The sequence below is a fragment of the Phoenix dactylifera genome, unplaced genomic scaffold, assembly GCF_009389715.1.
Source record: "Phoenix dactylifera cultivar Barhee BC4 unplaced genomic scaffold, palm_55x_up_171113_PBpolish2nd_filt_p 000007F, whole genome shotgun sequence".
Taxonomy (NCBI): Eukaryota; Viridiplantae; Streptophyta; class Magnoliopsida; order Arecales; family Arecaceae; genus Phoenix; species Phoenix dactylifera.
This window is the reverse complement of record NW_024067666.1, coordinates 1,764,905-1,792,703: the sequence shown is the minus strand read 5'-3', so window position 1 is coordinate 1,792,703 and position 27,799 is coordinate 1,764,905. Positions and strand designations below refer to the sequence as shown.

The 27,799-nt window shown below is 39.1% G+C and overlaps 3 protein-coding genes across 3 annotated transcripts; all 3 read right to left on the bottom strand.

Moving 5' to 3' along the window:
• Window positions 1-505: 505 nt before the first annotated feature.
• LOC103712296 (protein DETOXIFICATION 33-like) lies at window positions 506-4,920 on the bottom strand. The gene is made up of 8 exons (XM_008798778.2): window positions 4,546-4,920; window positions 2,772-3,313; window positions 2,592-2,678; window positions 2,332-2,388; window positions 1,998-2,236; window positions 1,779-1,897; window positions 1,515-1,601; window positions 506-932 (listed from the first exon to the last, which is right to left on the bottom strand). The coding sequence occupies exons 1-8, from the start codon at window positions 4,741-4,743 to the stop codon at window positions 843-845; spliced, it is 1,419 nt and encodes a 472-aa protein (XP_008797000.1). The 5' UTR covers window positions 4,744-4,920; the 3' UTR covers window positions 506-842.
• A 6,476-nt stretch (window positions 4,921-11,396) lies between these two features.
• Window positions 11,397-12,906, bottom strand: LOC103712295 (probable galacturonosyltransferase-like 1). Its single transcript, XM_026806655.2, has one exon. The coding sequence runs from the start codon at window positions 12,844-12,846 to the stop codon at window positions 11,788-11,790; it is 1,059 nt and encodes a 352-aa protein (XP_026662456.1). The 5' UTR covers window positions 12,847-12,906; the 3' UTR covers window positions 11,397-11,787.
• Window positions 12,907-25,879: 12,973 nt separating this feature from the next.
• On the bottom strand, window positions 25,880-27,553 carry LOC103712294 (E3 ubiquitin-protein ligase RNF185). Its single transcript, XM_039115723.1, has 2 exons — window positions 27,374-27,553; window positions 25,880-26,786 (listed from the first exon to the last, which is right to left on the bottom strand). Exon 2 carries the CDS (start codon window positions 26,760-26,762, stop codon window positions 26,079-26,081), a length of 684 nt encoding a protein of 227 aa, XP_038971651.1. The 5' UTR covers window positions 26,763-26,786; window positions 27,374-27,553; the 3' UTR covers window positions 25,880-26,078.
• Between the last annotated feature and the right edge of the window lie 246 nt (window positions 27,554-27,799).

The following is a 27,799-nucleotide window of genomic DNA, read 5'->3' as shown; positions in this document are numbered from 1 at the left end:
AAACTAATCTGCAATTATCCCACATAATTGTACCATTGGTAACTCATCTCCAAAGGTGGGGGGAAGGAAAGAAAAGAAAACCCACCACCTTTCTCCTTTTAACTATTTCCTCTACGAATTCATTTGCAAAATCGGACCCCTCATTGCATGACTCAAAAGTTAATTATCGCTGAGTCAGTACACCAAGTAGCCATAGCTTAGTCGATATGCCTCTCCACCTGAAGAGATCCGGATTTGAAGCCTGGTAGTGATGTCTCCATTGTATTCCTTATTTTTATAAGAAAACTTGGTCTGTCGCAGCATTAACATGTGTCGGTTGTAGTTAGCATAAAAAAAATATCAACTAGCTCTGTGAATTTAAGAAGACATTAGTCGCTCTTTGGGTAGCAACTGGGATTCCTTCATAGTTCCAGTGGTGACTGTTTCAGGTGGCATCTGTTCTACTTTATATATTGGAACTGAGATAGATGCAAAAAATGTATCAAAGTACAGGCAACTGTTCTACTTTATATAAGTTTGGATCGCCAAGACCGCATTAATAATTATAAAAATTCTCTCTTCATACATTGCAAGGTTAAGAGAATGATATGGATTGCTCCTAACTAAATTTGCCTCATTAGGCAAAATAGAGCCATCAAATTGCTCGACTTGCAGGAGCAGAGTCAAGGACATCCTAAAGGATACAATTCATTGCTAAGAGCTCATTGTTTCGATTTAGTTCTTTTTTGGCAGCTTCTAATGAGCATCAGGAATTTGGCCTTGAGAAATTGTGGTATGGCATTTCATGCTGTTGAAGGTCGCACTTTTTAGGTGCTATTTACTGATGGAACAAAGGTTCGTCTTCACAGAGCATATGCTTGTTGTTCGCATGAAGCTGATCGAGACTCATGCTGCCCTCCCCATGTCCTGATGCGCTCCTCTGCTTGCACAGCCTGCATATCATTTCAAAACTCATCATAACCACAATGTAAAAAGGGGAGGCAGGGGCAGCAAAGTTCAGACTATTGTACATTGTGATTTGAAACTGGCCTTGCAAGTTGCATCCAGTTTTGACACATATAAAGCCATCACGAGCCTCTTTTTGCAAGGACAAACTTGTGGCAGTGGATGTGTAAGCTCCTTTTTGGAATGAAATTATGAGGAAGAGCATTTTCCTAGAAAACTAGTTCCTTGTAAACTCATTTAGATAGAATTTAGTGAAGGCTGTTCCCTTTTACATATTAGTTGTCTTTTACCACCTCCATCATCCCATGTGTTGCATCCCATGCCAGTCTCATTTTGCATATGATAATTTTTAAGATGAATACAATAAAAGCATGATCTGTGAAGTCTATTACAGATTTCATCGATGAAGGCTCTTCCAAGTCTCTACTGCTTATGTTCTTTTTAGTCCTTCGTTCTATCATCATTCGAGATTATATCTGGAATATTGGAGTTGATTCATTCATACAAAAAATGCATTCAATTCGAGGGACCATAAGCAAAAGTTTCAAAAGCAATATGATCTGATCTACCTCTTTTTCCCATTTAGTTCTGAATGTAATCAGCAGCAGGATAACTGTTTGCAGCAGAGTCCCCACTAACATCCCCACCCAAATGCCCTGCATCACATAGATGAGTTATTAATACACACACATATTTACATTTGTAAATACATTGTTACATACATACATACATACTTTTCTTCACTCACCTCGTTCTGATGGTCAACAAGAGGTCATTCTTATAATTATAAATAAAAGTAGAAGAAACACAGGTTCGTCTGTTTAGTGTCTTACTAGTTCATTAAGCTTGAGCTTGAAGCCAAGAACGGCTCCTAAGGGCAACCCAAGAAGGTAGTAGCATGCTATATTTATAAAGGCAACGAGGGCTTGCCAACCTGCTCCTATTGCCACTCCTGCAAATTTTAGGGAGACTCCTTCGATTAAATACCATTCGTTTTGAGTGCTGAAGAACCTTATAATGCCTCATTTTTCTGTATTGTAGAGAAAAGGTACCAGAGAGAACAGGCTGAATGCTGTTCAGAAGGATTGTAGCACCCAGAAGATATCCCAGTTTGGATGTTTCTCTCATCAGTTCAGGTGCATCTGTGAAAACCTTTGGTATGTGCTTTCTGAAGATGAGAACTATGGCCATAAAAATGAACCCAAAGAATAGTGATGTGGAAACAGAAACAATTACAGCAAACTTGGCCGCTTTTGGGTGATTTGCTCCAAGTTCATTAGATACTCGTACACTGCAAAGTAAGAAACAAACAATATATCAACCCACTTGTGGCAGCAATTCTTTGATGCCAGGAGCTGCAAACAATTTCAAAGAGATAAAGCCTACCTCACTGCAGCATTAAGACCAAGAGCTATCATCAATGTCCAAAGTTGATAGTTCATGCTGACAGAGAACGAACAATTCATCAGCTAGAAGAAATCTTATGTTCAATCATTTGATGACCAAGCAACTCCTATGCATACACAACTGATCGGTATGCATTGTAACAGAAAATCAGAAGATTTTTAATGTTGTTTTAGACATTAGTAAGGTTCCTCGAGCAGGTATCTTCGATGATGGACAGGCAAAAGGATGGAACATCTAACCAGATAGAAATAGCGCCGACGGCAATTTCTGGATTTTTTAAGCAACCAACCAGAATAATAACCGCAGTATAATACCATAGCTCCAAGCTGTCATCAAAGTGCTCCAGTTAAATATAGAGAATTTGGATATTTTAAAACAATAGGCCCATTGCTTTTCATATTTTGGAGCTCAGTACTTACCATAGCATTACTGCTGATGCAAGTGACAGTTTGACGAAAGCTGCCAGGTTTTGGAATGCTAACATAGAAAAGCCATTCCATGCTTCAGGGAAAAAGCCAGATACAAGATAAATCATCTGACCCAAATTTATAAGCCACCAAGAAATGTTCCCAACTATTGCTGCACCCAGCAACCCATGACCCATTTTTGTTATGAAAATCCAATTTAGCAGAGCATGGATGCCCAGGACCACCCCAGCAATCACAGCCATGACCCAGACCTTGCTCTGAGATTGGAAAAACTTCTGCAGAGGAAAGTTCATGGCATAGGCATACAATTGAGGGAGTATCCATATAGTATATTTGCCTGCAACTTCTGATATAGCATTGGACTGCCGAAGTAGCTTTAAGATGGGCGATGTGAACACATAAACTGGTGATAGAACCAATGCTGTGACCCCAGTAATAACCCATGATCGTTGCATGTAAACTCCTAGCATGTGAAGTTGCCCGGCACCAACAGCTTGACCACAGAGCGTTTCCAAAGCACTCCCCATGCCTAGCTACAGAGGAATGATGAGAACTAGTTGGCTAACAGTTGGTAGTCAGAAAACAAAAATTTAGCATCGCTCAGTTTATGGTTTCTTTTTCAATAGAGCAATATGGCATTCTACGTAAACATTTGATACAACTCTCCTCTGTTAAATCTTCATTTTGGTATGGCTTCATTTTTTTTCCCCACTTTAATATAAATTCATGGTTTTCCACTGTCGAAGCTTTCAAGATAGCATTAGGTTTACTGGATATAAAATGGATAAATATTCTTGGGACACGAGAGTGAATGATATATTCTTTACTCTTTATAAGAAACATGCACGCAAACAGGTTGAGCGCTTAAATTCATTGAACTGTACATGTGTAGTCAAGAGTCAAATGAGAATACCTACTCTAATGCCTCATTTAGTTTCTATATATGTGTCTTGAAAGAACTGCAGATATTCTTTATCATTTGCCAGTTAGTTTTATCCTTTTCGAAGTTTTAATGCTATTGATACAGGTCAAAAGATTCACAAGATAGATGATAAACATATTCTAATTACTCTTGTATTTGCTGAACAAATTCCAACAGAGTTATACACATGGCTTAGAAAACTAAAGCACAATGGATTTGGTAATGGATCAACTTCTAAGAAAAAGAACAGGGACACATAACTTGTTTTGGACATACATAAAATGAGACATCTGAGGATGGGTTATGAACATTTCGATATTATATGATTTTATATTACCGCAATCTATGCATGATTATGCAAAATTCTAGCTAATATGATCAAATTGAAATAGCGCTGTGTGTCATAAAATGAAAGCAAATAAATCCATAAAAAAAAAAAGATCGAACTTTATATTATCAAATTGCAACAGCTTGTCTACTGTGTCTCATGTGATGATGCATCATGCAATTTCATATGTACAGACTTCGTGGATATACTCAAACAGAAATCCATATTTCTGTCACCATAATTTTTTGCGTGTTTTAGCGCGAGGATAATTTTCCTTGGGCCATGGAGCCTGGACAAGTAACACATGAAACCATGGAAGAACAATTGCTTAGAATTTTAACCACAACCATGAAATTTATACTTGATAAATAATGAAACATATCTTGCAGCTAGATCAAGGGGAATTACGAGCATGGCTCTAAGTTACAAACTCATTTGACAGATTAATTTGAAACAAGGGATGAGAAGTTTTTCAGAAGTAATTGAGCCTCTGAAGTTATCAGTGGATCGATTACCAGAAACCCAAAGGCGAAGCCTTCGATGACGCTCTGTGCGATCGAGACCGCAGCAAGCTCGACATCTCCAAGATGGCCGACAAAGGCCACGGTGACAAACCCAATGGAGAACTGCAACACTCCTGTAAGTATTGCAGGCCCTCCTATGTGCCACATCTTCTTGGACTCATCCCAGCTCTTAGCTACTAACCTTCCCATGATCTAACACCTCAACACAGCCCTTTCCTTCAAACTTCTCTGCCCTTCACAAGGGAGCTCTCCAGCCTGCTGGGCTCCTTTATATACACTCTCAGCTCACCTACCATGGCCCTCCATTTCCACATTCTACGTACTCCTGCTGAAGTTTTAGTCAATCAGAACATATCCTCCCCCTTAGCATTTCCTCTACAAATTTCCGGGAGTAAAAGGCTTGCATGCACTGGGTTGTCTGTTACTCTAAGTTGGTGAAACGTGGCAACCTCAACGTAGTTGCTTGCCATCTTTTATGGTAGTGCTGGGGCACCCGTTCAGGTCGCAGGAAAAGTTCCTCTTGCCACATGGCAGGAGGAGATTGGGAGGACTTGAGAGAATTAGATTTTGACTTCCCACAGCTGCGTCACCTCAGGCTCTAGGAGAATCTTGTGTGGACCTACCGGCGCCCCATAGCTTTTCCCCTGTCTTGTTATGCGGGTCACGGTGATATAAGCTCAGCCGATATAGGTTGTTGAGTCTCAGGCTGGACTGAGAGATTTGTTGTTTCTTTTGGTATTTCTTTTGCGTCTGGTGTCAGCTTGTGAGAGATGATAAAGACTGAACATAGGGGAAGTTAGAAGGTCAAGCAAGCACCATATTTTCAGAACAGACAAGGACAACGTATTTTAGTCTATAATTTAATCTGAACAAAATAAAAGACAAAATATGAACCGATTTTTAAGTTGCCAACGAGGACATAAGTGGATGAAAATAACATGCAGTTGATTGATGATTATAGGATAGTTAATTTTTTTTTCTGAACATTTATGCTAATGCGTGCGGTAAACCTTTTGAAACCTTCTGCTTTTGCTTGATTATTATTAAACTATTGGGTTTGAGATGGATTTAAACAAAAGCAGAAGTATTTCTGGATTTAAACTATTGGATTTAGTATCTTTTCCATTTTGTTCTAGAGCTAGAGATGCATATTATTCGCTTGGTAATCCTTTTGCGAATGAATGGGCACTAAGAAGATAACGTGTTTTCTTTTAGGATTTGCCATTTGCCAAGTTAATTATTTATGTTCCTTTTTTCTTTTTTTTTCTCTGTTAAAAGCCGTTTGTAACAAGTGGTCACTTAAATATAATAATCATGTGGAAAAAAAAGGTAGGCATTTTGAAGGCAGTTTTCTTGCCTAGAGTTGTTCGATCCCGTGGTAGCAATTGACGTCATGAACAAAAAATGCTATCGTTGCGAAGTCTTGTCCTTTCGGAAGAGTTCAAAGGGTCTTCTTTTATATTGACCCCTTAATCTTAGGTGGTTTGGTCAGAGGGGTCTGGTTGGATTAGAAAATATTATTTGTTTTAAGAGAAAACCCTCATCCGAAGCGCAATATTTCATAATGGTGACTGATAGATACCGCATTCAATTGTATATGTTCATCCTCGTCGATTTTGTGAGGGCCGATCCATTGACCGGCCCGCACCTAATTGGGCCGCAAGCCCAGTATGAGTAAGGACTAATGCGGCTTGCACATAGAAGAGAACTCCACTCCTATTCAGAGACCAACTTCTTCCTCCAATCCCGCCGGAAGGAGGAGTCTAAGGGGCTGATTTTTCCATATTGAGCCTCGATTTTCATCTATAAAAGAGTCTCTTCCCCTCTCCTTTGGCATCTACCTTGGAAGCTCTTCAATTAGAGGTATAGATCTCTGGATATTTTGTGGGATATATTTGGGGATTTCATTGTTGGTCCAGCCGGGAGAGTTCACTAGAGGAAAGGTAAGGTTGTCAAGCTTCCTCTCTTTCTTTTTCCAGTTTTCGGCCACCATCATCACTTTAAATCTGACCGATGAGTCACCAGAATGATCGTGAACAGGGTCTCCCCTTTTTCATATTCTTTTCTTTTGTTTTTGTCGGTCGTCCCTAGGCAGGGTACGTTGCCAGCACCGCTGTGTCTCGTCGGCCGCTGGGGGTTGCCGACCATGAGTAGTTGTCGCCGCCAAGGGCCTTCCTCTATTTTGGGAAGGAGAGGGAGGGAGAGAGAGGGAGAGGGGGGGGGGGGCCTTGCGATCCTCTTTTTCTTCTTTTCTTCTTTTCTCTCTCCTCTCTCTAGTTCCTCTCTATTTTTGTTTCTCTCTCTTCTTTCTTCCTTTTTCTCTCTATCTTGGTATTTTCTCTATGTAGCCTTATTCGGAGAAATTCTTGGTTAAAGGGACTCAAAGGTAGTTCAAGGTTACTATGTGATTGTAGACCCTTTAGTGGATCAATAGAGAATTCTAGGTTGTAAGATACCTCGGATGATTTTTTATATTGATTTAGTTCTATAGGAGAACAATATTCTGTGCAAGAAGACGTCGAGTAGGGTTCTGTGCACTCCAGTTCATAGATCACAGTGTGGGCAAGTGTTTAGTCTATTTGGATTGTTGGCAAAGAGGTAAGAATCCTTGTTCATATATATGTATGATATACTAATGATCAAGATAAGTAAGATGTAAGAATTTTTTTATGATGGTTTCTGTATTAAATTATGTTTTAATCATGTATGCTTGTGATTAATAGTATGATGGATGCATATATGAGTATAAATTATATTTATATAATCAGACTAATGAATGTGGTACTTGGACTAACTATGTTATATTGATTACCCCGTCACAAGCGGAAAACGTGACACTTATCGATTGCCCCATCACAAGTGGAAAACGTGACCATGGTTAGTTTACAGCTAAACATAAAATAATTAATATGAACTAGTGTAGACTATGGGCTAATCTCGTTACTATCGATTGCTCCGTTACGGAAGAAAAATGTAACACCTATCGATTGCCCTATCATAGGCGGAAAACGTAACACCTATCGATTGCCCCGTCATGGGCAAAAAATGTGACCGGAATTTGGTCCAAAGTTAAAAGGATATGGGGTCTTGGACCCAAATTGGACTGTAGAAAATTTAATGACAAGCTACTGAAATCACTGTTGAAAAATTAATTGGATATTGTATGATGTACCGCTTTGAATAGGTGTTAATATAGATATTTGATTGTATATGTGAAATTTGTTTATTTTGAGTATTACTAATAGCTAAACCATGACTTTGTGATATTCAGGTTATTTCCAAAAACTATATATTATTATAATGGTGTGGGTTTGTGTGAGGATTCTTACTAAGCTATAAAGCTCATATCTCTTGTTGCATATTTTTTCAGAGTCATAAGATGTGTAGATTTTGGATGGTTGGCGTGATGCTCGAACAACAGTCATTAACTAGTTAGCTAGTTTATTTTCTAATACTAATGGATAATTACAATTTTGTATTTGAATATTTGAATTATTTGATTATGATGGAATTAGTAGTTGGATTCTTTTGGCTATAATCTGTTGATTTAAATTTTTGAAATTTATTGGAAAATTGTTCATCTAGGCCTTGCAACTTTAGGGCACCGCTTTAGGATTCATGCGACCATGTTACGTGGTCCATACAGATAACGGGTTCGGGGCATAACAGATTCTTTCAAAGTTTTAAGTAAAGTTTAGTGTATCAAGGTTTTACAACGGATCATCATGTTATGACAGCTATTGGTGCAGCTTGGGTCACATTCAACGTGAACCTGCCTCATCCATTCTTCTAGTCGAGATTTTATAAATTTAGATTGGACCTAGGCTAAAAGATTGAAACCCTAGATAGGGTTGGGCTAGGACTGGCCTTTAAGCCAACTCCGAATGGATCCTAATTCATCCCTAATCCAAAACTACTCAAACTAGCATGATATATATAAACTAATAAATAAATCATGTATGTTTTAATTTCATATTTATGTTTTATATAGGTTACTTGAATGTTTTATATAATTTTATCCTTGACCTTATTAGATTATGTCTAAGTTTTGTTGAAATTGATGGATAATTGAGGCCTTAAAACAATAACTATGAATCTGACAGGAACATCCCACTGCTGACACGAGGGTCTTGTGATGGGATCTAACAGATGGTGGGTTTATTGTACCTGAAGGTAGGATGTGCTACAATTTTTTGATCATGACTTGCATCTGAAAATCATGTCGTGCCCTGCTAAACTAAATGAATAAGTTAGAGGTCTCGATCTTCCACTGGCCAATAGCAAGATTTGATTTTTCAGTCTTGTTTATCTAGATTAAAGTTGAATTCTACCTGTTTGGCATGAGTTTTCACCCTTAGAATGATTTCTCAAAATCGAACTTTGTTCCATCTAGCAAGGGTCATGTACTTCCTACTTGCACTAATTTCATCAAATCGGCTTAATGTGGCGCTTGCTTTCAGTCATTAATTAGATTATTGAGATGTGGTGTAGACAATTATAGATTATATATGTATCATATATTATATATTATGTATTATATATAATATTTATGTATTATATTTATATATTATGTACAATATATATATATATATAGTGTTTAAGTAGTTTAGAGATAATAAATCAGATTCGATAGCTTAGATCATTGATATGGGATCTTCATTGTAATTAAGAAAAAAATTATATAAAAGTACGCACTTGAACCTAACCCAATGTACATATATGTCAACTTTTATTAGATGGAAAGAAGATGTCAAAAATAGAAATTTTACTACTTTCATATAACTATACCCGCTAAAGATACTTTTTGATAAAAGAGCAAATTTATGTGCATTAGTCATACGAAGCTTTCCATCCATGAACAAAGAGACTTATTTCCAAACCGTTGCCTTCACACCTGTAGTCTCCAAAAGGTTGAACACTCGTTTTACCAAAAAGTAGAACAAGTCATCTAGCCTATCTCCAGCAAAGTTTAGGTTGATGCCACTCTCTCTGTAACTTTTGACCTATTGGTCTGGCTCCATAACCAATATCAACGTATAAAACAAGGGCCAAATCCAGTTGCATACACGACCAATGACCATAAAGAGATTTACCATGTATTGGGTAGTTGTTGACTCAAAGCAAGAGGTACAAATGTCCAGGAATTTCTACTAACATTGTCAACTCCAAAAAGCCAGTGGTAAATGGCCTCACATTCATCAAAGTCGGCAACTTGAAGTTATGAGACCACCCAGTCAAAATCCCTACTAAACTCCAAGTGCAAGCTAGCCTACTATACCGGAACAGAGCAAGTGCAAGCAAGCCTAAACCTTGTAGTGGACCCCAAGACTTCGACTCTTAACGATGGTTATGCTCTTTGGAGATAAAAATCCAACATCTTGCACCAATCCGGTGGGCTCATGCCTCATGTGGCTTCATAGAAGACCTATCAAAGATGGACCTACTTCCAATCCATGTACTGGCCCTAATTCTACTGCTAGAATTCCAACTGAGTGCTATGCAATCCCTTGTCAGTTCATCACCGACACTAGACCATCCAAATGCACCACAAATAATAGAAAGCCAATGTAAAAAAAAATAGAATATATAAATAAATCTATCTTATCCTATAAACTTAAGTTTTAAGAACAATTAGTGATTTTAACATGATGTTAGAGCAGAGGCTTTAAGTTCGAACCTTGTTTCCGCACTCTTTAATCTCATTATTAAAAAATTTCACATGTTGGGCTCGCCCATTAAAGAAAAGTCCGGCCCACATATGAAGAGAGTGTAAGAAAATATAAAATATATAAATAAGCCAAGAAATTTCAGTAATAAAACAAAATTCTCACACCATCCTGCATCTAGGTTAAATCTAATTTAGTTAAACCCGGTCTGTTCATCGAGGCTCGCACACCTCGTGGCACCTGCTTTCATAGGAAGCAAATATAAACGCGATGTGGATTATGGGGTGAGATCCAATGATTGTTGTGAATTGTGTGCCTATGAGGATTCCATGCATCCCATATCATGAGGCACACAAGTATTGTGTAAATAATTCTATTATAACATTTATGTTTAGAAGTTATAAGATGTTACTTTTATTGGGATTTAAAAATATAATTTACTAACAAGCGCATGTCCAAATTCACCATGTCATCATTATGTAGCTCCAAGAGAATTCATGTAGAAATACAGCAAAGCAACTTATAGACAAATGCAGGTAGCTGAAAGCTAAATCAAGTCACATGCCTATTCTACAAGGTAAGATTTAAACTTTGTATGTTAGCATGTTCAAAGGAACAAGGCGTGGCCCATGTGGGCCAAGATTCAAAGCATGATCACCATGGAGGACATGTCCCATGCCATAATGCCATCATACATTCCCAACTCCAAGGATATTTCATTGAACAAGCCTTGCTTCCCAACTTTTATAAAATAGGAAACAATTTATAGGTATTTAATGATTACAAGAGACTGTGGCCTAGGAGTTCCATAAAAGCCTTTGCTATTATGCAGCAAGGATCATTTGGATATCTTGTCCCAAGTTCTTTTTTTTAAAAGTTTCTTTGCTTAATTTTAGTAGAAGCATTGGTTATCAAAATTATCGACATAAATCAAATATTTGGAGAAATTCACAGAGATTGGAAGCAGCTTCCTTCCACAAAGCATAGTCTAGTTTATAATATCCAGTATATTTTAAACAGTGTGAATCCTAAGAAAATATTACTTGGCCTTCTAGTAGATTTTGATGAAGCAAATACTGATTGCCTTTAATATTACCAAATCAACATTAACAAGTGCTTATCTTCTATATTCCTACACCAATCATCATTTTTCTAAGATTAAAACAACTCCAACTCTTTGAGCCAAGCATAAAGCAGCCAGAATCTTTTATTTCTTAACAACAACAGTTTCTTCCTTCGCAGCCGCATCATATAAAAGTGTACAAATGGCCAGCATGGCATTATTAACATAATATTAAAAAGATTGCCTACCAAAGTCGACAAAAGAAACAGAGCAAAAAAAAAAAAAAAATCCATATATATAACAGCTCTCCTTTTTCGTTTATATATTTTTGCTTCCTAAAATACTAATTAACATCAATGTGACTTATACGTCCGGCTATCGTCATCTACACCTCAAATAATGGAAAATTCTCTTTCTTAAAGTAATATTAAAAAAATGAAAAAAATAAAAGATATCGGATTCGGATTTAGTGAAGCGGATCCGGGTCGTGCAGGAGGAGCTGGCTCAGGAGTCCTCGATGGAGAACGGAGTCTGGAGGAGATCGTAGGGAGCCCAGAGGGCATCAAGCGGGCAAGGTCGCCCGGCGTCGAGCCTCGCCCACGGCTTCCCCTTGCCGCTCCAGTGGAGGAGGCTTACCGGACCCGGGTGGAGATTCCGGCACAAACCCCGGAAGTTGTCCCCCCCGAGCCCGTGCTGGTTCCACCGATGCTCCACCGCCGCGATCCGACCCGCAAACACCAGGAGGAACGGCGGCAGCGACCCCAGCTGGTAGATCCGCATCTGCTTCTGGAGCTCCATCCACTCCTCGATACTCTCCGTGTAGGCCCGCTCCCTCCACCTCTCCAGATCCATCACCATGACGCCGGTGTTGAAGTAGCACGCTTTTCGGCCTTCGAATGTCATGGAGAGCGCCGGATTGGACCAAAAAGTCGGGGTGAAGTACGAGGTAAAATTCGCGTTGCAGTACTCGGGGGCCGCGAGGGCGATCCCGTCGGGGAGCGGGGTGGAGGCGAGGACGGCGATGTCGTCGACGAGGACGAGGTCGGAGTCGAGGTATACGACGCGGCGGGCGCAGTCGGGGAGCATTCGCGCGAGGTACGACCGCGCGTAGTTGAGCGGGCGATCCAAGGCTTTGCGGATCGACGTCGAGATGAGACCCGAGACGAGGGAGTCGTCGAAGGGGTAGATCCGGAAGGAGAGCGAGGGGAAGGAGGTGGAGATGGTGGTGTTTAGGTAATCGATCGACGAGGAGGCGACGAAGTGGAATTGGATGGATTGGGGGCACGAAGTGTGCTGGAGGACGGAGAGGATCGCGGCCATGGAGCCGCGGAGGTAGGCGATGTCGAGGGTCATGGCTACGTGGACCATCGCCGACGGCGAGCAGGATGCGGCGGAGGAGGGTGGGAGCGGCCGGGGGCAGCCCGGGGAGTTGTAGAACTGCGGCGCCTCCCGGAATCTCGGCGCCCCATTGCCGCCTGCTGCTGCTGCGGCGGTGGCGGTGGCGGTGGCGGAATACAGAAGAAGGAGGGAGAAGCCAACGAGGAGGTGACCGGATCGAGGCATTGGTCCGGCGAAGGAGATCGAGCAAGCCTCGGCCACGATGTGGGAATTTGGACAAGAGAGCAAGTATATATTTATACCTATAAAAACACAGGAGAAGTCAAAGTGAAGCAAAGTTTTTTTTTTTTTTCTTCGCTACAAGTACGCATACAATTTTATTGTAAATACGTCCAAACAAAAATTAAAAAAATAACGACTTACCGAGCATTTTAGCGAGCTCCTTGGCCTACAAAACCCTTTCAGAGTAATTTGCCACAAAACCACCAATCTACTGCTTTACTAGCCTTTCTATATAAATGCTTGGGTCGAAAAGCTACATCTCTCCTGCCATGCCCCAAATGTATCTTCAAGTAGAATTACGTTGGCCAGTAGTACGCACCGAACATACACAAACCTACTCGGGCTATCTTCAATTCTACCCTAAGAATAAAAACATCAAAGATAGGATACCCACCAGTTGCCACTACTTTAGAATCCAGGCTTAGGCCTCTGATCATAATGCCTGCACTATCCCTCTTGCCACCATTCAAAATATATGATATTGAAAAAACTCGAAGGTGGAGGCTTCCAACACCGCCTGTAGAGCCATAGGTGCCCGAGTTGTCAATGGCTAAAGCAAATTTTTTTTGGGATAGGATGGGAGATGCGTTGAGATTGGTGTTGAGTTATCTAGGAGTTTTATGGGTTTGATGGGAATGGACGGTTGGATGGGGACGGTGATGGGAAAGTGGCAACCCAGCGGCTTTACCGGGCGGATAAAATAATATCTTTATTAGCTGAAGTAAAAGGCCACGGAAACGCCGACAGTTGGACTTGGGAGCCTTTTGCCGGACTAAGAATTACGCCATGGTCAAAGTAGACAGGCGTACCGCACCGTACTTGATGCAAGAGCGTGGAGGCCCCCGTAGGGAAGCCGGCTGGAAGCTCCGGACGTGCTTCCTCTGGAATCGTGCCACGTCGCGGTCCGAAACGCCGCCTCGACCGCGCTTTCTGACACGTTCGGCTGGCACGCGTAAAAACCGACCCCGGAACGACTTCTAAGTTCCCCAATCCCCATATAAAATTGCCAGTTCTCAAGCTCATTCAAACTAGTCCTAAAAGTAAAATAAATAAATGAATAAACAATAACATTAAATAAACTATTATTTGTCTATGTAAATGAGAGCATACCTAGACCTAACAAAATAAATTAGCACAAACTATATATATGAAAGACAATTGGGTGATAAGCAGCTCTGTTTTTGGCTCTAAAGTCTAAATTATTGGGAGACATTGAGATGACCTGGTTGCTTGAGGTCAGCTCAATTGCTATTCTTACCGACAGACACCTTCTCAAGTTCTATAGTCGAGCAAATGCCACTGACGTAGTTGCATAGTTTTCCAATCAAGTTTCAGCAGCTATGATCAAATCTCCAGAATTGTTACAACAGTGAAAGAAGCTTCTCTTCGTTCCCTTCACTATCCAGTGAACAATAGATGGGGGTTGTGGCGTCGCCATCCAAGTGTCACCCACCACCTTTAACACCTTTAATTCATCATTAAGCATAAAGTCTCTCACACTGTCCCTCTCATGTTTCTAATCATCATATATCTTTGCAATCTAGGTAGGTAATAAATCTTGTATGGAGTTTTGTTTTAGCTGGGAAGGCCACGTCTTGCCGTTGTTGCATCCTTCTCTTCAGTGCGAGCTTTCTTTCTGGTCTTGGTACTTTTAATGTCTCAGGGCAAAGAGTTGGTGTCAATGGGTTGCTTGGCTTCCATGAAACCTCTGTGAGAATGGGCACTGTCAAAGTTGGAGCAGGTGGATGCCTGTGTTCTGCCTTCCAGGCGCATGGGTCCTCTTTCAGGAGGGGCTTTCACTTTCGGTGTGGTTCGCTTCCACAAATTGTTGGCTGGGGTGGAGGTGGTGTGGGCGTTTACACATCAACACATGGTGTGGTGTTGAATTGAGTTTACAAGTCATATTCGTCTGCCATATATAATGGCCCTTTTGCCTCTCTTTGCAAGCATTGCAGCACTAGCATGTGGGTTGGGTTAGATTAAGAATAGTTATAATCCAAATCTAATCTATATTCAAATCGGGTCAAAAAATTGAATCCAAACCTTATGCAACTCCCTTGTGATTGGATCGGATTGGACAATAGAAATTTAGTTCTTATATTCGAGAAAGGGTTTTGAAATATAAGTTATATTAAACAATAAATATCGATCAAATTGGGTTGTTTCATAATGGATTGGGAATTTAGTGATTCAAATCCAATCCATAAAATTTTGGATTAGCTCCAGATTACAAATAGATCGATCAAATCTTCTTGCAGCACTACTAGCATATTATGATATGGCAATGGGGGTTGGTGGCAACTTTTCTATAAGCCGATCCCAATAATGGTGGCCCTCGGCACCTATTGTAATTTGTACGATATATGACATCCTTTATTCATTTGTTTCAAAAAGAACTAAAACGGGTTGAAGCATGGCCAACTATAGAAACAAGGTTAGGGGGCTGAACCCAAACCTCTTGTATCAATATAAGAGATATTACCAAGTCAAATCCTCAGTTTAGTACGAAACTATCAGACTAAGATCTACTTCATTGTTAGATTAAAATTTACATCCAAATTGTTTTAGTTTAAGAATTATATTTAGAATAGAATCACAATGTTAAGTTACCAGCTAATTAGAACGAAGTGGCGCTCCACCTCAGCATAATTGGCTAGTCCTTAATTACTTAGATTGGCTTTTCAAACATCTTAGATTAATAAAAAAAATTATAGCAATTCATCCTAGCTAGATCACCTGACGACTTATGTTGTAGGTCTTGATATGCAAATGGACTAGCTTAAATAAAAGACTTCAACACATCTTAAGGTTAATAATGTGAATCTTCAAGTGACATAAAACAAAAAAAAAAAAATCACCCATAAAACTTGCATTGTAATGAAGCCAATAAGTTTTCCAATAATCAAGAGTGAAGTTCCTTTCCCCTCACCCTTTTCCTCTTTCTTGCTTTTAAAAGGAAAAAAAAGATATCAAAATGTGTTTTCGAGATGCATGATATGACACGGTCAGAAACCATCCCTCCACCCTTAATCATGTGAACTTATCTCCCTGCTAAAAAATCAGAAGTTATATTTCAAAACATTCTTAATAATTCATCCATTTTATTTTTCACCGAAAAGAGGGGCAAAATCCTCATTGTATGTTGGCAAGGCCCCTCCAGATATTTGGATGGCAATACATGATTCAAATAAGAGGATTTGATTGAAAAATGAACTTAAAAAGGCTCCAAACACAGTTTCATACAATATACATTCATGGCAATATCTATCTATTAATTTGTAGCCTTGGCCAATTGAACTTAGTTTTGATGGCTGGCACTATTTTGAGCAGAAAACAAGCAGATAAAAAAAAAATGATTTAACTAAAATTATGGCTTTCCAACTGTAATTCTGAAAAGAAATAAATTATCATAATAATGAGACATTATGAAATAGAAAGGGACACGAAATCCGGCACGGACCACCATGGATCCTCGTTGGCGGCATGAACCACGCCGGTGCCCACCGCCGGTGGGCCCCGGCTGTCAGAGCCTTGAGGAACAAAAGCTCCGGTCTCCCCACGTGGGCGACGGCCTCCCTTGGCATCCGGTGGATCAGCTGCGGCGACCAGCGCACATACTTCCAGAAACAGAGCAAAGCCGCCAGTGACACGTGGAAGCAGAGTACTACCCGGCACCGCACGACGCACGTGCTTCTCATGGAGGAGCACGTGGCATACCTGATCCGCAGGAAGCGCTCTGATCGAGACTACTGCGTCAGCGAAGGAACTAACGAGGTCATTTCATACCAAAATAATATTATAATCAGAGAAACAAATCAAAATAATAAAAAATAATTACAGAAATATCAAAAAAGGATTATTTAAGGTGAATGGTGGAACCTGCAAAGACTAGCCAAGCCAAGCATGGTTGACTCTCATAGCCATACTCATCTACCAAGAATATCTATTTTTTAATGACTTATTTATATAATGGCATCTACATGACTTTCATGCACTTATCTTAAATATTTTCAAGGGCCCCTCATGTGTTTGCTCATGATTCAGATTAACTAAATTCCACACCGACAAAAATGAGTACAATACAATACCATTTGGTAATGTACACACATGAAGCTCCAACCTAGACCAATTAAATATGCAGGAAGAAATTTTATTTTTTCATGAATACTCTTCTAAATATCGAATTTTGCATTAATATCTTTTCAAAATTAATATTTTCATGCATACCCTCGTAAAACACTTGTTTTGCTATTCTATCTTTTTTTATTCTTATTTTTGCATATGTATCCACGTCATCTAATACAGCTAAAAAATCAACAGTTTCAAATTAAAATGACTAAAATACTCTTAATGGGTAGATATTACAAAAGAAAACATTTATAAGATGATTGCGATGGAGGACAAAAAAGTAATTTTAAATTTTATTTTATTTTTAATTAAAATAAATATAATTTTTATTAATAGTATTAGAAAAACCGTTATTATGGATATTTGTGCAAAAACAGCATTTTATGAGGATATAGAAATAAATATAAATTTTAAGAGAAATTTCTGCAGATTTAAATTTTTAGAAGAGTACTCATGCGCACAAAAAGAGAACTCAAAAAAAAAGAAAAAAAAAAAAAAAAGCAAAGTTTCAACCCAAAGTCTGGTCTAGTCTTTTTTTTTTTTTTAAGGTGCACATGGATAGTCAGATTGGGCGTTTCTAAAGAGTGAGAAGGCCGACAACGGCTTATGCCGACTCTAAATGTTGACTCGTGATTATAATAGCCTTGATAAGTCTAGAAAAATTTTACATCAACACCAACCCACGCGACCATGAAAATTTCTTTTACGGGGCAAGGGGTTGTGGCTGCATGGCATGACTTCGAAGCAAAGCAATTTATTTTGGGTAGTGATTGTGATATTTAAGATAGCATTTGGTTGGGAATGAAAAAAAGCATTAGACCTGCAACAAGTTTTCCTCCTACTAAACATTCGGAGAACATGCTTTTGCAACAAATAGTTATACGAGTCAAGTTTGCTTATACCGGAGGGACATTGCAAAAGAGAGTTGTATGAATTATTCCCCGTATAAAACTATCATTTATACCAGCTTTTTATCTTTTTATAGGAAAAACTTCAGCCAAAAGTTATTTCAAGAGTGGTAGTGAAATCAAAATTGGAATAACTCTTGGCACAACTATTCCAAATTTTCTATGGAGCCAAAGCGCCGCCCTAGGGTTGTGTCTTTGAGGATTGGTGTTTAGCCCTCGTTTCTAGCATAAGAAATTGAACTTACCACTCAATAACATAGGCATCAAATAAAATGTCGAGTCATAGTTGTTAAAATCATATGATTGATTAGGAGCTTGATTGATTTGTGATTGATTATGCCAAACTTAATTGGCCTTACCAAATTTCACCTTAATTGATTTGTGATTGATTGTGCTAAACTTAGTCGATTTTACCAAACTTTATCAGCCTCCAAGTTCTATATAAAGACTCTTTCTGTACATTATAATAAATATGCAAAAATACAATTCTCTTCTTCCTTGTTCTTCTTTTTCAACAATTGTATTGATCCATGGAGTATTGCTCTTCAGACTTGGGAAAAAAATGATCTGGTGAGACCCAGAAGCAAGCATCAATCCAGCACACACAGGAAGGGAGCTGACGGGGCATTATGTTTGGCTCTGCAGCTGTAGAAATACAAGATTGTGAAGTAATAGAAACTTTCCTAAACATTTGACGGAAACGATCTCCTGATCAAGATAAAAAGCACCCTGGGACTTACCTATTGTGGCAGACTTGCTTGCTCATCCTACTCTACCAAGAGCTTGCTTATTTTCTTGTCATCCTTGTATAATTATACCAAAGGTTTTAGGCCATAAATTTATATTATACACAAGAGTATTTATCAAAAGATAACTATGGATTTGAAAGATAATACAGTATAAACTAGGTACTACTTGACTTTAATCATCCAGATATTACTAATAAAATATGCGAAAGAAGGGAAATAACTGTATATATTTATCAAGTCAGCCTAGCAGAACCAATGAAGCAAACCGATGTGTCTGCCAACCTTCTGCTAAAATCCCCAAAACGGGTCTTCGTGAAGTAAGTCTAAATGACGCAACAATAGCGTCAACTTCTGAAGTCTTGGTTGGCAGTTTTAGGCCATATCTCTCTTTACTTTCATAACTAGATCTGAAGCCAGGCCTCCTTGGTCCAGTTTCTTCCTCATGTTCCTGAGGCAATAAAATAGGAGAAAAATATGGTTTGCTTTCTTTGATCCACTTCATCTGTCTGCATTTCTTTGATCCTAGTTTGCTTATTACCTACTTTGAACAAAGTATAGTGCACAAATTTATTTAAAAAAAAAAAGGTGAGTCTCAGGCCTAATGAACTATAGATAAGGGCTCGTCTACCTTTGTTGGATATCTGGTGAGCAAATCAAAAAATTTTGGACAAGGATAAAAGACGATACACTTCATTGTCAAACAAAATTTTGGACCAGTCATCCACAACAAGGAACGTCTAAAACAGGGAATCGTTGGACAGAAAAATCCAAACATATGGATGAATAAATGGTATTCAAGCGAGCTGGAAATAGTGACAAATAACAATGGAAACAAGTAATAACACAAGAACAAGGAAAAGGAGCACTCGGAGTTAGGTGGGGAGAAGCACAAGGAAATGGGCACATACTAAAGGCAAATCAATGTGCTGTGAAGAATAAGATTTCACCTACAAATAATACAAAAAAAAAAATCCTCAGTTAATCAGCATATGCCAGAAAGCTCACGAGGTTTGGTTACTTTGGTACGACTAAAATTTATAACAGACATAATTGGATAGATTCTTCGAATGAAAAGCATGGAGATGATATAGACTAATCAAATAAGCATATCCATAATGATCTTATCCCAACTATCTTGGGGCCAGCTTTAATCATGCAGTCTATTTGGATGATAGCTAACCATGCATATCTTTTTTTTTCAAATGCCATTTTACTAAACCTCTGTATCAAGATTTATTCAGGATCTAAAACTAAAAGGAAAAATGGAGACACCTCGGCGAATGTAATTTATGGGATGCTTGGAGGATAGACAGTGTTTGCAAAGAGGCAAGATCAGTTTAGGAGTGGCTGCATTGTTGTGGGTCATCTGAAAGGCACGTAATGCCTTTATTAATAGCCCTGATTGAGAAACTACAACGAAAGCTTTTGAGCTCTAATCTCATATTGGATTATGGTCTATGGTCAGAAAGACAAGGTGCCTATGTGCAGAGCAAAGCTCACCTCGTAGGCATGTTGTAATTTCTCCTCTCTTTTTTATAATGATTCATTTTCTTAATGAGTTTCTGATGGGTGACCATTTTCTTGAAAAAAAAAAACCATACAGGTCTATATGAATGGACATAGAATATAAGATGGCAAGGAAAAAAAAATAGGCTACTGTAACACGAGACATTACTTCGGTTTGTTCATAATAATGAGCCTTGAAATCAAATAATCTAGCTTCAGAAGTAGCTTCTCTTAAGAGGAAGAGCTATAGGTAAAACAATTCTAAGGTTTCAGAACCGAAGGTTTCAGAGCTGTTATAACATGCAAGACTAGGAATAGAATAGCCTAGATGGCTTGAACTAAATCCCAATTCCTAAGGGTCACAAATCCATAAATCCTTTTTTCTGAAATGCAAAGCACAATATCATCATTGTCTAGTTGACAGACTTTTCCAAGCAACCTGAAATGTTGCTTTTCCTTACAGACAGACAACAACGACATATTATAGGACTAATGTCCTTTAGTGACAGAGGTTCCCACAATAAAATTGGGAGAAAAACATCTTTTAGCTCTAAAATGAGACTGGACTTATCCAAAGCACGTACCGCAAGATGAAGCTTTTTGCAAGTGAGTTACTAAATGCTAAACACAAGGTAAAACATCAACCCAGATGGATTTGTACTGCATTCAAATGGTCCCCTAATTTCAGAGCTTATCACTCTCTCAGCCGGGACACACCCTTGACTGATGTTTTGCAAGTTAAACACGCTGCCTTCTCTTGAGATGGGCATTGAACTGTGCAATTTTCATAATGGATCGATACCGGAGATTAAAGGCTAACACATCGATATTATACATAAGCTAATTAACCATGAACAGCAAAAGCTGAGATCTGTTTAACCAGAGCAGTACAAGGTTTTCTTCTGGAACCGAAACCACCAAGGGTCAACACTGGCAAAGACCTAAAGATAGTCATCATTCGAGTTCTGTAGCTTCAAAGAAATCTGATGTAGGTGTGTAACAAAGACCTGGAGATCTCTTGGTCCTCCCCTTAGTAGTCCATCCTCAACCCTGAGATATTTCTAGTGGGGCAAGAGAGCACCCAACCCCACGCATCTATGCACCCAGGAACGGATGCCAAGAGCTTCCATTCCCATGAGAGCCTATGTAACATTAATCAAAGACTAGCAACTTAGGCCCTATATGACAAGCTTACATGTCGCTTAAGTAAGAACTACCCTAGGTTCGAGACTCCAAACCCCATGCAGTGATCAAACATTTTTTCCAGCCTCAGCCAGGAGTCCCACCCGTACTAGTCATATGAATACTGAGAACACTCAGGCCTCTAATTTTGTCACTGCAGCCACAACTCCATCATTGTGGGTAGATCTATAAGGAAAACAGAAATGACCGTAGAACATGCGGTATAAGATTAAGGTTGTGAGCTACACACAAAGAAGTGTGAGAATACAGTGACATCAAGATGTAGTTTAGATTTATTTTAGGTAATCAACAAGAAAGCTTGGTTGATTAAAATATAAAATCCAGATCGGAGCTCAACATCATGGATGAAGACATTTGACTGCATTCTGAGAGAGGCCATGTGCTGAGCATAAAAAATGCTACACCATCTTCTCAATACCAATTACAATAAATCTGTGAGCTTAATCATATCAACAACACTATACAGGAGAAAGTGAGGCCAGCATGTGGTACTACGTAGAAACAAGAGAGAGTGCGGACTTTCAGATAAAAGCCACCTTGGATAAAACAGTTCATCCAAAACCGTCTACATAGTGATAAAAGGAATCATATGGTCAAACTGGAAATAGTATGAAAAAATGGGCAGTATCTTGGAATGTGAAGTAAACACCAGAAAATATCAACAAGTAGCCGAAACCTGCATAGGAATCAACATAAGAAAGCAAGCTTAAATAGAAATAGCAACACATATCTGGAAGAATTGATTGGTGTTATTGTGTAATTTGATGATCATCTTGATCAAACGAGAGTTTTCAGGTGCTTGGGTGGAGATGGAGGATGAATCGCGAAGATTGCCTGGGTTAACAGTCGTATGAATTGAAGATTAAAGTGGAATGAAGGACATCGCAATGCTGGAACTTGATTTGTTGCAAAAACAAAATCTGGATAGTGGGAGCACAATTGTCAGAATGACAAATCAACAAGGAAGCAAGAAACAATGCATATGGTATAGTTAAATTCCAAGTCAGTCGGACAGAAAGGAAAAGGTGAGATGGGGTCTGAAATTTATTGCTTGGGAAGATAGGTTTCCCAAAACTGGATTCCACACACAAAAAATACAACGAGGAGCTTCAGATTCCTCCATAGGCCATACAACTACCAACAAAGCAATCTCTAGGACTTCTTGTAGTTCTTATAAAACTTTTTGTGGAATCAGGTAAGTTGACACAGCTCTTGATCACTTTTTCAGAAACTCTACTGCAGACTGATTGGTGCCATGCCCCTGATGTATGAGGGCAGTCCAGTGCACGAGACTCTTACAAGATCTAGGGAGAGTTAGATAGATGCAGCCTTACCCGGTGAAAGGCTATTTCTACTTTTTCAACCCATGACACCCAGGTTCTGATAAAATAACTATTGCGCCAAGACCCACCTCTGTCTTGCCCTTGATGTATAGGAAGGGGAAAACCAAAAAGAGAGAACATTCACTTAAAACAGCATAGATCTACCATTTCAATGCACAGCCAATATGGAATTCAAGGAAAATTTACGTGATAACAAGTTGGGTTCATATGCAAAATAGACCATTGAGTAACTAGTCATGTTATCAAAAGTCACTGCATAGACACCATTAACTTGCCTCCATGATCCCCAGTGTGGACCAGATCTAATGTCACCTGTCCGCTGTCAGACCCTTTAGAAGAAACAGAATTATATGAAGAATTGCATAGAGTTAGTTTAAGATAGTTCAAAAAGAACCAGCATTCCCACAAGATCTTCCAAAAGTAAGTTCCAAATTTGTATCCTGGATCAAAACAACCGAAATGAACTCTCACAAGTTTCAAGTGACACCACCTTGCCGTGCTTTGTTGTCAATCTATTTCCAGAATCACGTTTAATCTTCCCAATCTTAAAATTCCAAAAAAGGTGCATGTTTACTAGAAGAATCATCTTTAATCTTCCAAATTTAAAGTTCCTTCCAATGGCGATGCAAAATTACCAGAAGAATAGCACCCGAAAACCCAGATATTACCACACCTAAATGAATGGTTATTCAAAGATCACAATTAAAGTTTCTCCCAGGACAAACAGTATGTTGGATGATACACAAAATGATGCATCATTAGTTACCAGAAAGCCTCCAGTCCCCCTTATTCTTTTGAGAAAGTGAAAAACCCTCCAATTTGATCTGAAAGACACGATGATATCACTGAAAAAAGTTTTAAATTTTCTACGGGGAAGCCCGGTTATTAAGTCTTTCACAAAGCTAAATCAGGTAGCATCACACAGCCACTAATTCATTGAAAAAATACGAGCACTGGATACAGTTTTAGGGGCCAACCTTGTTAACATCCAATCATATGCAACTGATGGTATCTTCCATCTAACATTTTGTATTTACGTATACGATTCAGTTCCTAGTAAAGATTCACCAAGAAAACAGTACAAGAGATTAAGAGGACAAACTTTCACAGTGCACTTGCTTAGTTTGTTTTCCATTAACACCAAATGAGAAAAAAGAGAAAACAGTAATGTATATCAATCACCAAGTCTCAAGAGGTATGAGCAATGATCCATGCTTGCTTTTCAATTAGGAAGATAATTTTTGTACACACTCTTCCAAACATGAGATATATCACGTTCATCTAATAGCTTGGGGAAAATTCAGCTGAAAATTGTGAGAATCCATCACAACAGTCAAAAACAAATGAGTAGAGACAATGTAGCCCTTTTATCCAACCATAAACTTCTTCAGATAGGATCCTAATGTATTTCATAAGGCTTTGAAGCATAATCATTCTCTCTAATGTATCCTATTGCTCAATTCAACCAGTTCAATGATTTGTGTAAAGGGATAGATAAGATACCTCCCGTTGCCATTTAACATAGAAGACTCACCTATATTGTCTAAATTTAGAATTTCTTGTCCTACACCTCCACAATGATGCCAAGCTTCTTCATATCCATTCTTGACTTCTGAAAGGCCTGCTTAAGCCCTCCCTTCTACCCTTCGTACTGGTCAAGTCCTATGTATCTTTCCATGGCTTCCATCAAAACTGCTTTAGAACTCTCCTTTAGCCCTCTACATCTTCCACACCTCCTAGTGGCAGTCATCTCTAATCCTAACCCCACAATGCACATGTCAATATTTCTTTAAAACTCTATCCTACATCTGTTAAATATAAACTCTTCTTTCCCAGTTCAAAATCCTGATGCATGCATCATTTGACACACACATACTCATTTTACTACCACATTAGGGGAAAAATAACTCTTTGATAGTAAGGAATGCAACATAACAGAGTCGAGGCCCACCCAACTCTTTTATAGAATTAAAAGTAGGGAACAAGTGACCAAGTGAATCAAGAAGAGAGAGAGATTGGCTTGGCTACACTCGAGTGGATCTCCACTCAAATCCAATCAAGTTTAGATTGGACAACAAGAGTCCCACATCGGTGATCTAAGACGGTGGGCGTGATCTACCTGTACATTGCTTACACACCAAAAGTCATATAATTTGAAGACCCTGCGCCCATGCATCGAGTGGCCAAAAAACAAGTACTATTTTATGTTATTTAAACAGTCCAATTTTTTGAAATCTTATTGCCCCTTAAGCCCTAACCTACAACTACAGTTGTAGGAAAACAAAACATAAAACAAAAGAACCTGAAATGCTGCATTTGTAGCTACATTGCAACTTTAATTGCAAACAACAAAAACACAAACAATCAAACAACCCATAGCAGAGAATTTAGTCCCGAGCAAACATATATTGAGGAAAGGAGATAACAGGTTAATGTAAGGGCTATAATGTGCTTACTATGATTTAATTAAGGTATGATTTAGATAGCCTATATAGCAGTCCCAAATAAGATAAGTGCATCAAATTTGAATCAACCATTAAAATCGAGGGAAGACTAAAGATAACACAAATGGAAGTATTAACAAAAGATTTTGGAAAGTTGACAATGACAAGATGTAATGTAATTTGCAATAGAAATGAATGGGAAGAGATATCTATAGCCAAACCACTAGCATCGGGGTAAAATTTGGTGGTTATAGGTACTATTATTGTCTCACAGAAACTATGCCAATAACACAAATCAAATTTCACCTCTTAAATGCCCTTAGAATGAATGATCATATAGCATGGAAACACTTTAAACATATAACCAACTAGCGATCTTTATCTTCTCAAAATCAAAGGTATCTCATTTATTCTTTTAGTTTCCTTCTATACTCTCTTTTTCCCTATTTGTGTGTTTCACTTGCACATACAACCACCCTCGCCTAGCAATATGCTATGGCAAAAACCAAACTTTAAAGCATATCAGACACACAAAAAAAAATTACAACTTTTCTAGGTAATGCAACCCATGATCAGCCAAGAGCGAAAGACTTGCAGCATAGTATCAGTACATTTTCTTTCTTTCTTCAAAGAAGCCCTCAGATAAAGAATGCATAACAAAGTGTTTCAGCAGATTTATTATTATACAACGGATAAGCCACCAGGAACATGTAATAATATGATAGCACAAAACATCCTATGAACAAATTCATGTAGAGATAAACCACCAATTGATATTGCAGTTTACAACCACATGGTTGAAATGGTAGTACATTAAAGGCACACAGAATTCAAATAACACATGTAATACTTTCATGCATATTAGCAAAACTATCATGTACTTATTACAGCTGTCTAAAACCAAACAAGACTAGCAACTACAAGAGCACCAACCAGAAACAACAGCGCCTTCAGATAGACATCAGCCTGCTGTCCATGAGACACATGTCGAGGAATCCCGTGGGCGGCATGCCCTCCATGAAATGAATTTGCATACCCATACGGGAAACCAGCTGCAGGCCCATAAGCAGTTGCATCCGGGAATCCATGAACTTGAAAGCTCAGCAACGGGAACAGACCACCGATTGCGGCAGAGAATGTGTAATTCCCAAGCCTCGTGCTTGCCACTGGAGTCCCGCCCATAAACCATGGGTTAGAGTGAGGGAAATTGCTCGGGTCAGGTGGTGGGGCTGTCGAAGGCCTTTGCCCGGCAGGACGGTTAGGAATGTTGACACCAGGGACCGACTTAGATCGTGGGTCGGTCGGGTTTTTTCCTCGTCCATAGAGAGGGACTAGCTTTTCCTCTTCAATGATGGCTTTGCACACAGGGCATTCTTGAGAATGGGCATGAACATGGAGCCATTTGTAAAGGCAGGGCCAGCAGAATAGGTGACCGCAGAGAGTCACGACCGGGTCTTGAGCCAACTCAAAGCAGATGTTGCAATCGAAGCTGCCCGCATCATTGCTGCTGCTATTGCTTCCAGAAAAAGAAGAGTTCTGGGGCTCCCTGCTCGACGATTCCCCAAATCCACTGGCCATATTCGAATCCTAACTATTGATACACTGTGAAAACATAGAAACCAATACATCAGCATAAGAACCCATTCAGGACCAAGTTGAACAAGATAATATCACAAGGATTATAAAAGTAAAGAAACTTGTTCCAAAGAAAAATTACATATCCTAGCCAATATTAAAAAAAAAAAAATACTTTTGATAAAAATGCGGGAAGATGGAGATCAAAAGAAAGGCATATTTCTTGAAGACTGAAACTTCAAACAATAACCCTAAATCAGCAGATATCACCCATTGAAACCCTAATATCATAGTCGATACCCTCTCTTCAGCTTGCGGATCTAACAAGATAAATCACCAAGACGGAGGAACGAAACAAGCATATCCAGATCCGAATTATTAACAAACCGATCTGGGCCGAATTAAAGAATACGAGAGAATCACCAATTATCCTGGGTCAATTTCATGAAAAAGATCCAAGAAATTGAAAGAAAACGTCTTCAGGAAACCCAAAAATTTCATAAAAGGGAAAAAAAAAAACTAGGGTTTCTATCTAAACTAAGAACCATCTGAAGCTTTAAAGAATCTCGAAAACTTGCGTAAAAGGATCGAAGAAATGGGACGAGAATCGAGACCTGGATCAGAAGACGAGAACCGCCGAACAGGCCCAATAGGTTGGCTTCGGTGCGAGGTCAAAGCCCGAAATGGCCCCCTCTGATGGTATAAGACGGCAAGAAAGAGGTGAAATTCACCGAAGGTGCCCGGAGCTTTTCCGCGACCATCCTTCCTACCTTCCCCCGCCCATCGGATTGATATTTTCCATTATGACATGGAATTTTCTCTTCCAGCAAATGAAAATATGACACGTACACTGATTTGAGTCGGAAACGAGAGACGGGTCGTGTGCCGTTGATTTTGACATGGACAGCTACGATGGAGCCTGTAAAAGATACCTTGCTGTAACAAGCAAATTTTGGCCGTAGTCTAATTCCGAATCTAAAAACATAAGTAAGGCTGAAAATCCAATCTGTTATGGATAACATATTTATATTTATATTTAT

Excerpts from the sequence above, each read along its gene's own strand:
- LOC103712296 (XM_008798778.2), bottom strand. The coding sequence starts at position 4,743 with ATGGGAAGGTTAGTAGCTAAGAGCTGGGATGAGTCCAAGAAGATGTGG. Across the intron at positions 2,389-2,591 it reads GTCGGCGCTATTTCTATCTG|CATGAACTATCAACTTTGGA; the intron begins GTTAGATGTTCC and ends GTTCTCTGTCAG. Across the intron at positions 2,237-2,331 it reads GGTCTTAATGCTGCAGTGAG|TGTACGAGTATCTAATGAAC; the intron begins GTAGGCTTTATC and ends CTTACTTTGCAG.
- LOC103712295 (XM_026806655.2), bottom strand. The coding sequence starts at position 12,846 with ATGCCTCGATCCGGTCACCTCCTCGTTGGCTTCTCCCTCCTTCTTCTG.
- LOC103712294 (XM_039115723.1), bottom strand. The coding sequence starts at position 26,762 with ATGGCCAGTGGATTTGGGGAATCGTCGAGCAGGGAGCCCCAGAACTCT.